This window comes from Schistocerca cancellata, chromosome 2 (assembly GCF_023864275.1).
Source record: "Schistocerca cancellata isolate TAMUIC-IGC-003103 chromosome 2, iqSchCanc2.1, whole genome shotgun sequence".
NCBI classification, from domain to species: Eukaryota; Metazoa; Arthropoda; class Insecta; order Orthoptera; family Acrididae; genus Schistocerca; species Schistocerca cancellata.
Window position 1 is genome coordinate 277,271,346 of NC_064627.1, and position 13,591 is coordinate 277,284,936.

The 13,591-nt window shown below is 38.2% G+C and overlaps 1 protein-coding gene across 2 annotated transcripts in view; it reads left to right on the forward strand.

The window, feature by feature from the left end:
• LOC126161612 (NFX1-type zinc finger-containing protein 1-like) overlaps window positions 1–12,107 on the forward strand; it is a 251,498-nt gene extending 239,391 nt beyond the window's left edge. For both annotated transcript variants that reach the window (XM_049917566.1, XM_049917567.1), the window contains one exon: window positions 10,934–12,107. In XM_049917566.1, the coding sequence (XP_049773523.1) occupies window positions 10,934–11,655 (722 nt within the window). In that variant the 3' untranslated portion in view covers window positions 11,656–12,107. The remainder of the gene's footprint in view (window positions 1–10,933) is intronic.
• The last annotated feature ends 1,484 nt before the right edge of the window (window positions 12,108–13,591 follow it).

Here is a 13,591-nt window from a genome sequence, read left to right on the forward strand (position 1 = left end):
ATTATTTTCCACTTTTTAGTCTGATATGAAAATGTGTTATGTTAAAAATTTATTACTATTTCAATAATTATTCTGATATAAAAATATGTTATATTAAAATTTATTTTTATTTAAATAATTATTCCCAGTCTGCTCAGTTTACAACATAGTGGTTTGTGTTTGTGACTGCAAGTTGATTTAACTCGTTCACGTACAATGATAGCAGCAGCTGTCACAGTGTTGTACATATAACTTGAGACTGTTCTGTAGCTCAGTGCTTTCTATAATAGTTCTGCATCTATACCATTAGCTGGCACTAATTGTATGAATTGTACACTAGTCATAAGTTCGAGTTTGCATGCATTTAGTCTGTGTTTTGTGAGCTCAGTGAGTGAAAATGTACCTGACCCCGACAAAGCTGAGAGAATTCAACATTTTTTGGAAGCAAGTGACTTCAGGGTTTCTATTAATGATGAAGACTATGGCATTACAAGTGAATCATCATCAAATGCCTAGTGTTTTGGATGACAGGGAAACTGGAAGAATGCAACACAGCATGGTGATGCAAGAAACATTTACCTATGTGACAACAAATGCACTGCAGACTGTTCAAAAGCATTTTATTGTGACTGGGTCAGTGTAACTAATTATCCTAAAATTAGAAGATACATTGTGACAGTTGAAATAGAAACATCAATTCTGTGGTTTGTGGCACAAAAAATCCTACAGAACTTAGTCATGAATTATTTTCCAGCAACACCGTTTATTGAGTCCATCATAACATAAACAAACTCTTAATGCAGCAAAAAGCCAGAAGCTGGCGACATTTTTCACTGAAACTATCACCGACTTAAAAGATAACTGCATTCTCTAGAAGCTGTAAAATTTGTTACAGTCAACAACATCATCGGGAAATCTGTTTTGAATGTAATACATGTGAAGTTGCCCTTCATGTGACAAATGTTTCACAATATTCCATACACAGCTAAACTATGTGTGAATATTTATGAAGAATTAAAAATGACTCATGGTGCACCACAAACATTGTAATGATGTGGGAGTGTGTGTAGGTGTTGTAAGTCCCTAGACAAATAAATTTCTTCTTGATTAGTAAATAATTGTGTATATGTGAGATACAAAAATATTTTGTCAAAAATTTTCCTACAACAAATCATACGTGAGTAGGTCAATGAACAAAACTTTTATTTGTGAGCCTGTATCACCTTGCATAGTTATATTTAAGCCTGAGAGGTCCTCTCTCTCTTACTGTATTCAGCTTGAGGAAGGAGAATGAAGGGCAGGCGGAGAACCACTCCCATTATTCACTTTACCTATTATTGCATTCTTATATCCATTTCCTGGAGCATCTCGGTAACCTGTTTGGTTAGCCAGTAGATTTCATAAAATCAGGCAGTGTGGTCTCTCATGTCCAATCTTCCAATGGTAGCCACATGCCAGTTCCAAATATTCAGGAGCTTTGTGACTTGGGCTTAGCGACAAGTGCAATGCTCTTCAACGGTGAATGTACATCTAGTGAGGTTTACACTGCTGTGGCATTGGAAGAATTGCTCGGCCTCCTGACAGAAAAATGTGATTTGTATGGCCTTCCGTACTGTGCTCAGTGAAGCACGCTTCACTTCAGCATCTACTTGTGCGTCAATCCCATAAATGAATACATCCACACAGCAAGCTTCTCCTTCATTGAGTTGTACCTCATTGCTTTCTTATTTTACTCCAGTGGGGAAGTGCTCTAAATCCTCCCTGCAATTCTGCCATGGGATGGAAGACTTGCCTCTGTCCTTACCTCCATACCTATCCACTAGTCCTTTTGGAAGGGCATCAAATGTCTTGGTATATCTGAGCCCTGGTTATTTACATAAGTGCAAGCCTATCTTTGCAATGTAAGGTTGGCAAATCCCACTAACACTTTGTGACAGTATTTTATGTACATCAATTAGCTTTGTAAGAAAGTGTGTAAGTTTTTGCATGGTTCACCTATGAGGGTGGGAACCAGAGGACCCAATGAAACATTAATTACAAGCCGGGACAGAACACTGTGAGAATCCCAGAAATTGAGAAACGAGGCTAGCTGGGGGCACAGTGCTGCTATTTAGCTTTGCACTTAGTAATGAGTCATCTCTGCAGATCTTCATTCTCAGCCCGGAGTTGTTCCGTCCATGCTTAAAATTCTGGATCCATCTCAGCTGCCCCTGTGATCTGATGTGTGCATCCCTTTAAAGTATATACATCAAAAGAAGCAAAAATCTTTAATGACAGCTCTCAGTGATGTGTCTGGCAGCATTGACACCAGTAACATGTTGTTCCTAAAGCTAAGCTTGCGACTTATGTCTCTTGATAGACGATCATTGGGCAGCAATAGAATGGTGATGCCTGATGAGTGAGTATTGTCAGGGGAGAGAGAGAAGGTAACTCCATAGATCCAGACTCATCTCACAGGAGAACAGAAGTAAAGAGGTCAAGAAGATTAGGTCATTTAGCATCTGCTGTGGGCTGTGCCCTGAGGGAAAAAGTGCTCCACTTGTGGCCATGACCCCAGGAGCCCTCTGCCTCACAAGTTATGTGACCGCTGCAGCATGTTTTGATTGGCAGGGTGACTTTGCTGATGGCAGTTAGTCATACTCCAGTGCAAACTATTTGACTCTTGTCACATCAGTGGAAAGGTGACAGACCAAAAATGTGTTGTTTTTTCCAATATCAGTAGTAGATTTGAGGCAGCTACTGCAGAATGTTATTTTATTGGAAAAAGTGGTCAATGTAATGTAATTCTTCCCAGAAATGTTATATAGTGTAGTGAAAGAAGTCATTAGACTGCTCAAGAACAGAGAGACTACATGCACTAAGGCTTGGAGAATGAAGCAGGAAACCACTTTAAGACTGTCGTTTACAAAATAAGGTACCTTTGCTTTCCAACAGATTCTATTTGCAGATTAGTAATGGTTTTGAATTTTCTTCCCTATTGGGTTTGCCAACAATGAGATTGCCAATGATACACCCACATACATATGTTATTTCTTCCATGGCTATCCATATGTGCTTGTTAAATATATAGTGCCGCACACTGTTTAGTCTTCTGGTAACACAAGTCTTCCCCCCCCCCCCCCCCCCCCCCCCCCCCCAAATTTGGTTCGTCAGGAATCCGTTGCCTGGAGTACTTTTGTTGAAATGAACAATATTCTGGCACTTGAAATACATACCATGGAATGTTTGCAGAAACCGTAGTTGAGCATATATTATGGAAAAATTCATTTGTGGAATTTGAAGTCTTTTTGTACCTGTGTCAAAAGAATTGCTTCTTTTAGGATTATGTGCTTTGTTCTTTCTGTGCATATCACTATGTACGTGGTGCTGAAGTTGGAAGTTGTTTCATGCACACCACAGAACAATATCTCAGCCAGTACTGAAAGAGTCTTCCCAATATCTTAATTTAAATGATAATTTTGATGCAACTGGAAGTATCATGAATACAGACAGCCATGAAATCTATTCTTATCGTAAGCACCCGCTGATTTTGAATCGGCTCAAGCACTAGTAGTTGGAAAGTTTCAGGCTGTTAGTCTTTTGTTTGCTCTACTGCCACTTTCAACAGCATACAAAGCCCTTCACTACAGACAATAATGGCTACCACAATGATACTCACAGTATCATTATTGTATGTGCTTTGCTTTTGAAAACTAGAACTCCAAATCTTAGAAAATTAAGTGGAAGTACATCCTTCATAATCAACTCAAAGTGCAGTCAGCCATGTTTTATTACAGTAGAATTTTATTTTTAGAGATAATTTACTGTCTGTCTTCAACTTTTATGGTTGTTCCAATTCAGATATTTTTCTAACGGAGCAGTCTATTGGTTAGACTAACGGAGCAGTCTATTGGTTAGATGGGAAAGTATGAAGAACAGTAAAAAAGGGATAAGTGATTTTATGTAGCATACAGTTAAAATACATAAAACCACATAATTGTAATGCAATATGTAATGATAACATGAATAGTCAAACAAGATAGAAATCAGCAGTCTGTTGCAATTCATTCTGTACTTTATTGCAGATCTAGATTTCAGCACAGTATAGCTGTTATCAGTGTGTATGAAGTATATCATGTAGACTCAGCAAGCTATTGAATGGCCATTTTACTACACAACCATAATTTAATTCAGTTAGTTTAAATTAGCTGTGTACACGCTAATGTCGTGTAGTAACACGTGATGAGTCTTCATGACTCACTTTGTATGCATTGATAACAGCAATACTGTAGCTGAAACCTAGATCTGCAATAACGTGCAGATTGAATCACGAATCACTTCCTTCCTGTTTTAATTAAACCACAGTCGTTGTGAACAAACGGTCCCCAATGGAATCCTACATGATGAAATATACCATTGCAGGAAACCTAATTTATGAACATTTACAGTTTTCCTATGTAGAAAGAAAGAAAAGAATATGCAATTACATAAAAATCTGGACTCTAATCATAATATTGGCAAACCATTATTGGCAACATGTGAGAGGAAAACTTATATCCATCGTCATCACTACCATGTTCCATTTAACTGAACCAACTCTCTCAAGTTCTCTTGTTGTTAAGTGACTTTTTTTGTACTTCAGTAGCAGCCTTCTTCCATTAGAAAGTAGACATGAAAAGCTGGTGAAGTGGCTTGTTTAAACAAACCTTGGTGAAGGATTCACTCCTCATCCATACTTGTGACTGGCATGATATTAATATACTTCGGACAGTAAACCGTCTTGTGGTCTACAAGGTGTGTTATAAAAAGTTACATGCAATGTCTGAGTATGTTCCCAACCATCCATTAGCAGTGTCATTGAAGTACCGCTCACATAGAATCTTCTACATGTTGTCTTTCTTCTAATCCAAAAGCTTCAGGTCAGTGAATAGTCTAAAATGTGAACTATTTTGAGGAGTACACACCGATAACAATGTTGTAAAATAATGTGCTTTTATTTTGTTCGTTCTGATTAATCACGAAAATGAATAGCCATTAAAATGTGTGCCAGAACTACCAGTCATAACATACAGTAACTGATCTACATGCAACTTGTACACCAAGTAGGTTCGGTTAATGTATGCTGAGATCACACACTACTATTCAGCTTTGTGTTTTGAGCACTTCAATCACAAAATCCAAACATTATGACATTACTCATAGTGACATGACATACTTCATTGAGCTTATCGTCTCATCCAAAGATTGGATCACCATCAACAATGCATAATACGTTCACTCCATCTGATGCTGTAGGGAGATTTTGAATGCTATCCTGGACAGTAATACAAAAATGTGGCGATCAGTGGCTCTTCTCAATCAGAATGCTAGTGGTGAAATTCCTTTCACCATCAGTATCAAACCAGTCTCCTTTGAGTTGAGCACCACTGTACAAGTGTGAGTTAGTGACCTTAGATTCTGAGGTGGATATTGATGTGATAAATGTGTAAAAACTCTTTTTGAGTAGAGATTTCGTAGAATTCACCAATGGCAGTGACTGTTATTCTGTAGCCTTTGGCCTCAAAACCACAGTATTTTTGCCAGCTTTTATAAGCAAATAAGTAAAGCACTAAACTTAGTGAAAATATTTTTCACTAGGTGAAAATTCAGTGATTTATATTTTTCAGTTTAAAGGCAATTGCTGTTAGCCATATTCACAGTACCATTTAGTGCACTCTTGACTCTCTGACTTGCTCACCAAGAAAAGAAATTAATGTTCCATATTATTATATTCATTAACTTTATACATCTGTTTCAAAAAACACTCTAATATTCATGAATTTCACTTATAAATTCTGCGTTCTTACAACTTGCAGTCATAATTATGTCTCTGAATGGATCCATATCTCTGTGGACAACTTTTTTCCGCAATGATTAAAGCTAAGTACACCAAGAAGTCATTGACTGTGTTTGAATTGTTAATAAAGAAAAAGTGTTAGCAGACATGCTTTGTTTCACAGAGGAAACAAAAAATTATTCAGTAACTTTAAAAAAATTGTGTAATTTAAATGTCATGAAATTAAGTTTGACAACAATAGAAAGTTTATCAGAATATATTCTTTATTTTGAGACTATTTCATTTTGAAAAGATTCTCATACACCAATATTTATTTGCCCTATATTTGTAGCATTTTAAGAATGTTACAAGTAAAATTAAAGTAACTTGCTATTGTGTCTAAAACTGACATGGTGAAACCGTGGCTGTGTACAATTAATGTAGGTTAATTCTTACAGAGAAGAAAACAGTGACTGGTTGCTGTTTTCTTCTCTGTAAGAATTAACCTACATTAAAGTAATGGTGTTTAGATAGAAATTTCATAGCTCTGCCGTCATTGGTGCAGTATGCTACTGAATGCCATGAATTGTATTAATGGATCACTATTTTACTAAACATCCCCCAACAATATAAAATCAACAGCCCAAAAAATTAGCTTGTAGACTAGAGGTCTGTAAATTGGAAACGGGGAGGGGGGGGAGGGGTGTTGCATGCGCATACTTGCTTGAATGTTTCACCCTCAATCATGGCATCCCTGAGTATGAATGCTCAGAACGAGCATGGTATGATTTAATGGAGCACCAAAGGGGAGGCTTGGAGCTGCCAGGTCTGTTCCATTTGTTGCTCTGTTTTTGTCACCAGAGCTCCTCCTCTGTTGCCTGGTGTTGATTCTGATGTCCCATCAGTTGACAGGAATAATTTCTGATGAGTGTCAAATAATTTGTGATATTTTCATTATTCTGAAGTAACTTTTCCTAAACACATTCAATAAACTGAGAAAAAGTCGTTCTACACTACTGGCCATTAAAATTGCTACACCACGAAGATGTCATGCTACAGACGCAAAATTAATCTGACAGGAAGAAGATGCTGTGATATGCAAATGATTAGCTTTTCAGAGCATTCACACAAGGTTGGCGCTGGTCGCGACACCTACAATGTGCTGACATGAGGAAAGTTTCCAACCAATATCTCGTACACAAACAGCAATTGACCGGCGTTGCCTGGTGAAACGTTGTTGTGATGCCTTGTGTAAGGATGAGAAATGCGTACCATCACATTTCCGACTTTGATAAAGGTCTGATTGTAGCCTATCGCAATTGCTGCTCGCATTGGTTGAGATCCACAGACTGTTAGCAGAATATGGAATCGGTAGGTTCAGAAGGGTAATACAGAACGCCGTGCTGGATCCCAACGGCCTCGTATCACTAGCAGTCGAGATGACAGGCATCTTATCCACATGGCTGTAAGGGATCGTGGAGCCACAACTCGATCCCTAAGTCAACAGATGGGGACGTTAGCAAGACAGCAACCATCTGCACGAACAGTTCGCAGACGTTTGCAGCAGCATGGACTATCAGCTCGGAGACCATGGCTGCGGTTACCGTTGACGCAGCATCACAGACAGGATCGCCTGCGATGGTGTACTCTACAACTAACCTGGGCGCACGAATGGCAAAACGTCATTTTTTCGGATGAATCCAGGTTCTGTTTACAGCATCATGATGGTCACATCCGTGTTTGGCAACATCGTGGTGAACGCACAATGGAAGCGTGTATTCTTCATCGCCATACTGGCGTATCACCCGGCGTGATGGTATGGGGTGCCATTGGTTACATGTCTCGGTCACCTCTTGTTCACATTCACAACACTTCAAACAGTGGACGTTACATTTCAGATGTGTTACGACCTGTGGCTCTACTCGTCATTTGATCCCTGCGAAACCCTGCATTTCAGCAGGATAATGCACGACCGCATGTTGAAGGTCCTGTATGGGCCTTTCTGGATACAGAAAATGTTCGTCTGCTGCCCTGGCCAGTACATTCTCCAGATCTCTCACCAACTGAAAATGTCTGGTCAAGGTGGCCGAGCAACTGGCTCATCACAATACGCTAGTCACTACCTTTGATGAACTGTGGTACCATGTTGAAGCTGCATGGGCAGCTGTACCTGTACACGCCGTCCAAGCTCTGTTTGACTCAATGCCCAAGCATATCAAGGCCGTTATTATGGCCAGAGGTGGTTGTTCTGGGTACTGATTTCTCAGGATCTATGCAATGTAATCACATGTCAGTTCTAGTATAATATATTTGTCCATACCCGTTTATCATCTGCATTTCTTTTTGGTGTAGCAATTTTAATGGCCAGTAGTGTATTTGACATTGTTAGCTTGTATACACTGATGCTGGAGCTGTAATTGTGCTGAGAAAATACAAGGTATTTAAAAAAGAAAAAAAAAAAGAAAGAAAGAAAGGAAAAAAAAAAAGAAAAGAGAGAGAAGACCCTTTTTAAATATGGTCTCTGCTGGTGGCGATGTGTGCTGAGTACCAAGTCTGTTGGCTACCCACGGACACTGTAATGGAAACATTCTTATTTGTTTTTGTTTATGCTACTTTAAAATGCCTAAGTTAATTGAAAATCATGCCAAGTGTTAAATACATTAAGCAATTTGTCGTAAATGTCCGAAAGAAATAAAAACAGTGAAAATGCAGTGACAAATTAGTTTCAGTGATGGAATGGTAAGAAAATGAGTTAGAGCATTTAAAGATGGTTCATGATGAAGTGCAAAGTAGACAACGATCTGTCATTGCTTACGACTTAGTGCAGAAATCTGATGAAAAAAGCTCAAGACAATGGAAACTTTGTCCTCATCTAATGGCTTTATTCTAGTTGCAGTAAGTGTTCTTTATAAAAAGTCGAATGCTTAAACTGCTGGAAGCTGTTCACATTCCTCGTACTGATAATGCTGACTTGAGTTGCATAAAACCATTCAAGTGGCCAGGACTTCGAATTTTCTTATTAGTACTTATTTAAATAAATTATATGCCCTCTATAATTATGGGTAATTCTAAAATATTTCTGTTTGCTGATGACACTAGCTTGGTATAAAGGATGTTGTGTGCAACATTGGCTGTGTTTCAAATAGTGCAGTTCATGACATAAGTTCATGGCTTGTAGAAAATAAACTAACACTAAATCACAGCAAGACTCAGTTTTTACAGTTTCTAACACACAGTTCAACAAAACCTGAGATTTTAATTTTTCAGAATGGGCATATGATCAGTGAAACTGGATATTTCAAATTTCTAGGTGTTCAGATAGATAGTAAACTGTCAGGGAAAACCCACGTTCAGGACCATGTTCAAAGACTTAATGCTGCCATTTTTACTATTCGAACGGTATCTGAAGTAAGTGATCGTTTGACGCAAAAATTAGTCTACTTTGCTTATTTTCATTCACTTATGTCATATGGTACTATAGTTTGAGGTGATTCTTCCCATCCTCAAAGGATATTTTTGGCTGGGAAATGGGCAGTTCGGGCAGTAAGTGGTGTAAGTTCGCGAACCTCTTGTTGACCCTTGTTCACTGGTCTAGGTATTTTGACATTGCCTGCCTCCCACCCTCCCTCCCTCTCTTATATATATTTCTACTGTCATTTCTTGTTAACAGTATCAGCTTATTCCCAAGAAGTAGCAGCTTTCACCCAGTTAATACTCAGCAGACATCCAATCTTCATGTGGATCACACTTCCTTAACTCTTGTGCAGAAAGGTGTGCAGTATACTGCTGCATCCATTTTCAGTAAGCTACCACAAGAATTCAAAAATCTTAGCAGTAATCCAGGCATTTTCAAATCAAAGCTGGAGAGTTTCCTCATGGGTCACTCCACGTATTCTGTTGAGGAGCTGATTCTTATATTATATTGTTGATTGCATTTGCTTAAACTTATGGCTTGACTTTTATGGGCTCATAAACATTTTATTTTATCTGTTATTACTTTTATGTTGTAATTTCATGTACTGACATGTTCCATGACCTTGGAGATTTGCTCCTCAATTTTGTCCTATGGAACTAGATGTGTAGTGTAAATAAATAAATAAATAACATAACTAATTTCTAATCCAGGTGGTCACTAGAGACTTAAAATATGTTGCCCATGTTACCTGCCAGGGTGAAAACAGCAGTCCCTGAAACAGAGGCATTCGACATCACTTTAAAAAAGTGAAGTTCATACAAGCTCAAAATTTCCTGTACACAACATATTGCAGCAAGCAAGGGTTATTGCTTGTGGAATTTTTGCCCCCGGGTAACAAACACAATCAATTCTGAGATCTATTGAGAGACCTTAATTAAAACTTGTTGCATAATTCGAAACAAAAAGATGCGGCAAGCTCAGTAGATGATTTTGCGTTTCAGTGCCCATTCGCATATGACCTTACAAACAAAATATGAGTATCTCATCACATCTGCAAATAGCTTGATTACCAGTGCCATTTGATTACTAACTCCATTTTATCTACCATCACCAGTATAATAGTAGATGCCAAAATAGCTGTTCTGTAGTAGTTTGCAAAGTAGGTGACAGATTTGTAAGTGAATGGAATTAAGAAATAGGCTGCTGGTTGCAAGTGCATTATGGTAGACGTTATATTGAGTAGATTACAGTATAGGCTCTCGTGCAGTGATAAAATAGTTGTAAAAATTCATTTGCATTTGCTTAATATCAACTGGCACTTACTTCCAAAGCATCCCTCAATATGTGCGTGCGTGCACACGCGCGTGCATGCATGCTTGCGGTTTTCTTAAATTAAACCTCCCTCTCCCACATAGCTTTTGCCAATATATTGTGCCTTGAGGGGTGCTGTTTCATACTAAATTGCCAGTACTGCCAGACAAAGTCATTCATTACTCAGACAATGCTGTCAGAGAGTGCTTCAGAAACCCCCTTGCAATCAGTATTTTGATCTAACAATAATACTGCTAAAGCCTTTGACCTGGATGAGTACTGTTTCAAGTGCAAAATATCTACCAATATTTTAATACCGCCTGTTTGAATGGTGGTTTCTAAAATTAGTATTTACTGTGTGAGAGTTTTGTACATAATATCTATTTAATTATGTTTCATTATTTTATATAATGAATACATTGTTGGTTTTACAGGAGAAAGCAGCGAAATACAGAAGATTCTAACATTACTGCAATCTAACCTACAAAATGTACAGGGAAAAAGACGAATATTCCTTTCAAAAACAGACCTCGACTCACTATCAATTAAAATAGAGTTTGTCTCAAAACTTCTCGAAACTGTGAAACTCTTTCATAAAGCTTTGAATGGAGAACCATGTAAAAAACTTATGAAGCAGTTTGACAGGCTGGTGTATTTGATGAGAACAAGGAATATAAATATGAGTCAACAGGAAGTAAATGATTTCAATTTGGAAGTAAGCAGATTCATGAGAGCAGCTCAGTTCCGCAGTATTGAGAGCAGCGATGATTTCAAAGCATCCCGATCTAATGATGTTATTAAGGATTTACACAAAAAAGCTTTGCAAGTAGTAAAATCTATTGAAAGTTACACACCAGCAAATGACCAAAAACTGAAAGAAATTTTGGATAAATTGAACAAACAGTTGAAGGCTGTTGCCCCACTTGATATTGAAACAATAAGGAGAGAGATTGTGAAAGCAGTAGGTTTAACACCTGGTCATTGGTACAAATGCCCAAATGGACATTACTATGCTATTGGAGAATGTGGAGGAGCAATGGAAGTAGGAAAGTGTCCAGATTGTGGGGCACGAATTGGTGGTAGTAGCCATCGGTTGCTAGACGACAATCGTCATGCTGGGGAACTTGATGGGTCAACACGCCCTGCTTGGGGTTAGAATTGATGGTGGCAGCTGTTGGTTGCATAGTAACAGTAGCCTCGCTGAGAGGCTTGATGGGTCAGTGCATCCATCTTATCCTACTATGTGAACATTTTTTTTTTTCATGGGAACTTTTTTATCTGTAAGCATGAACTTTATTTATGTTTGGTTAATGTAGATTATGTTGTTATAAGCCTATGCCCAAATTTGATGATAACCTAAGACTGCATCAGTGTGCATATTATTTTTACAAGTATTTACTTTTTTATGCTGTGTGAACTGTAACTGGTTCCTGTATGAAATGAAGCAACTTATTTTAATCATTGTATGGTGAATGTAAATAGCTCATTAGATTCCATCAAATGTCTGTGCCTTTACTTGTGTGATACGTAGGGTAGCAGTATTATGTGCAATGTTTATCACTATATGAAAATCAAGCACTTGTACTAATTAAAGAAAACTGAAAGACATACTATTTTTTGCGTTCCTGAAACATGATATTATTAAAGTACTCTTCCTCTGACAACATTAAATTTAAAGGTGTACTGACACATCACCAGGACATACTATGATGTATTAAAAGATTATGTAGTAATACAAGTACCTGGGACATAAAAAGGGAGCAAGCTGTGCTTTTGTGCCTAAACAGAAAAATAATCCTAATCAGTTGTCTTACAGATAAAAGACCAAATTAATCAACTGGTGATATGGACCAAAGAAAAAGTAGAATACACACGGAAAAATACTGATGGGCAAATGGTATCTAAATTTTAATGTTTCATTTTAATTGACTTAATCTTAGATGTGCTGCATCTACAGGAGAAGGGGGGGGGGGGGGGGGGGGGCTTATAGTCAGATGAATTTTAAATGAAACGTGATTCTTGCTCTCTTCACTAATTTCATTACAACTAGCAAGTGTCTCTCCTTTCAGAAGTTAAACTACGGACGGTCATAAGGCTGATATCTTCAACAAGAACTGTATTAATATCGCCGGGTGGGGTAGCTGCATGGTTTAGGCACCTTGCCATGGTTAGCGTGGCTCCCCATCAGAGTTTCAAGTCCTCCCTCGGGCATGGATGTGTGTGTTGCCCTTAGCAAAAGTTAGATTATATAGTGTGTAAGCCTAGGGCCCAATGGCCTCAGCAGTTTGGCCCCATAGGAACTTACACAAAATGAATATCTGAATGTATAATTATGCATTGTAAACACAATTTTTTCCATGAAATTCTTTCAGAGGTGCATTGTTTGTCAGTATTACTGTAGTGAAAAGAAGCAATATGGCTGCTGCAGTGAGTAACATGGCTACAGATGCAGGGATTCATAATTTGCATATGCAAGGAAAATTAGTGAAGAAAAGTATTAATGAAACAGAGATTTTATATGTATGTAGAGATCATGGGCCAGTAAATAAGGTGGAAAACTGTATAACAATGTGCTGCTGCTTAATGCATATTCCAGACCTGTATGACCTCAGTAGATGAACCAAGGATCAGTGCAAAGTTGGAAGCTTTGTTGTCTGAAAGATGCATTACCATTGAAACAATTGTCAGAGGTTGGTACTGCTGTAGGATCAGCTCACAACATACTGCATGTGGTAAAAGTATTGGTCCATTGGAGCAGGGAGCAGCATATGACATCTGCAGTGGAGATGTTGAAAATGTCCACAAACAAGAGAATGAATTTTTCAACAATCTCATTACAGTGGACAAATTTTGAGTTCACCATCTACCATCCAGAAATTAATGCAAACAATTGGATTTTTGAGGAGTTATCCTCACAGATTATGCAAGAAAGAAAAATCTGTGGCCTTAGATCAAACAGGGGTCTCTGTATACATAAATGATCTGTCAGGCAGGGTGAGCAACAATCTGTGGCTGTTTGCTAATTTTCCCATGGTGTATGGGAAGGTGCCATAGTTGAGTGACTGTAAGACGATAAAAGATGACTTGGACAG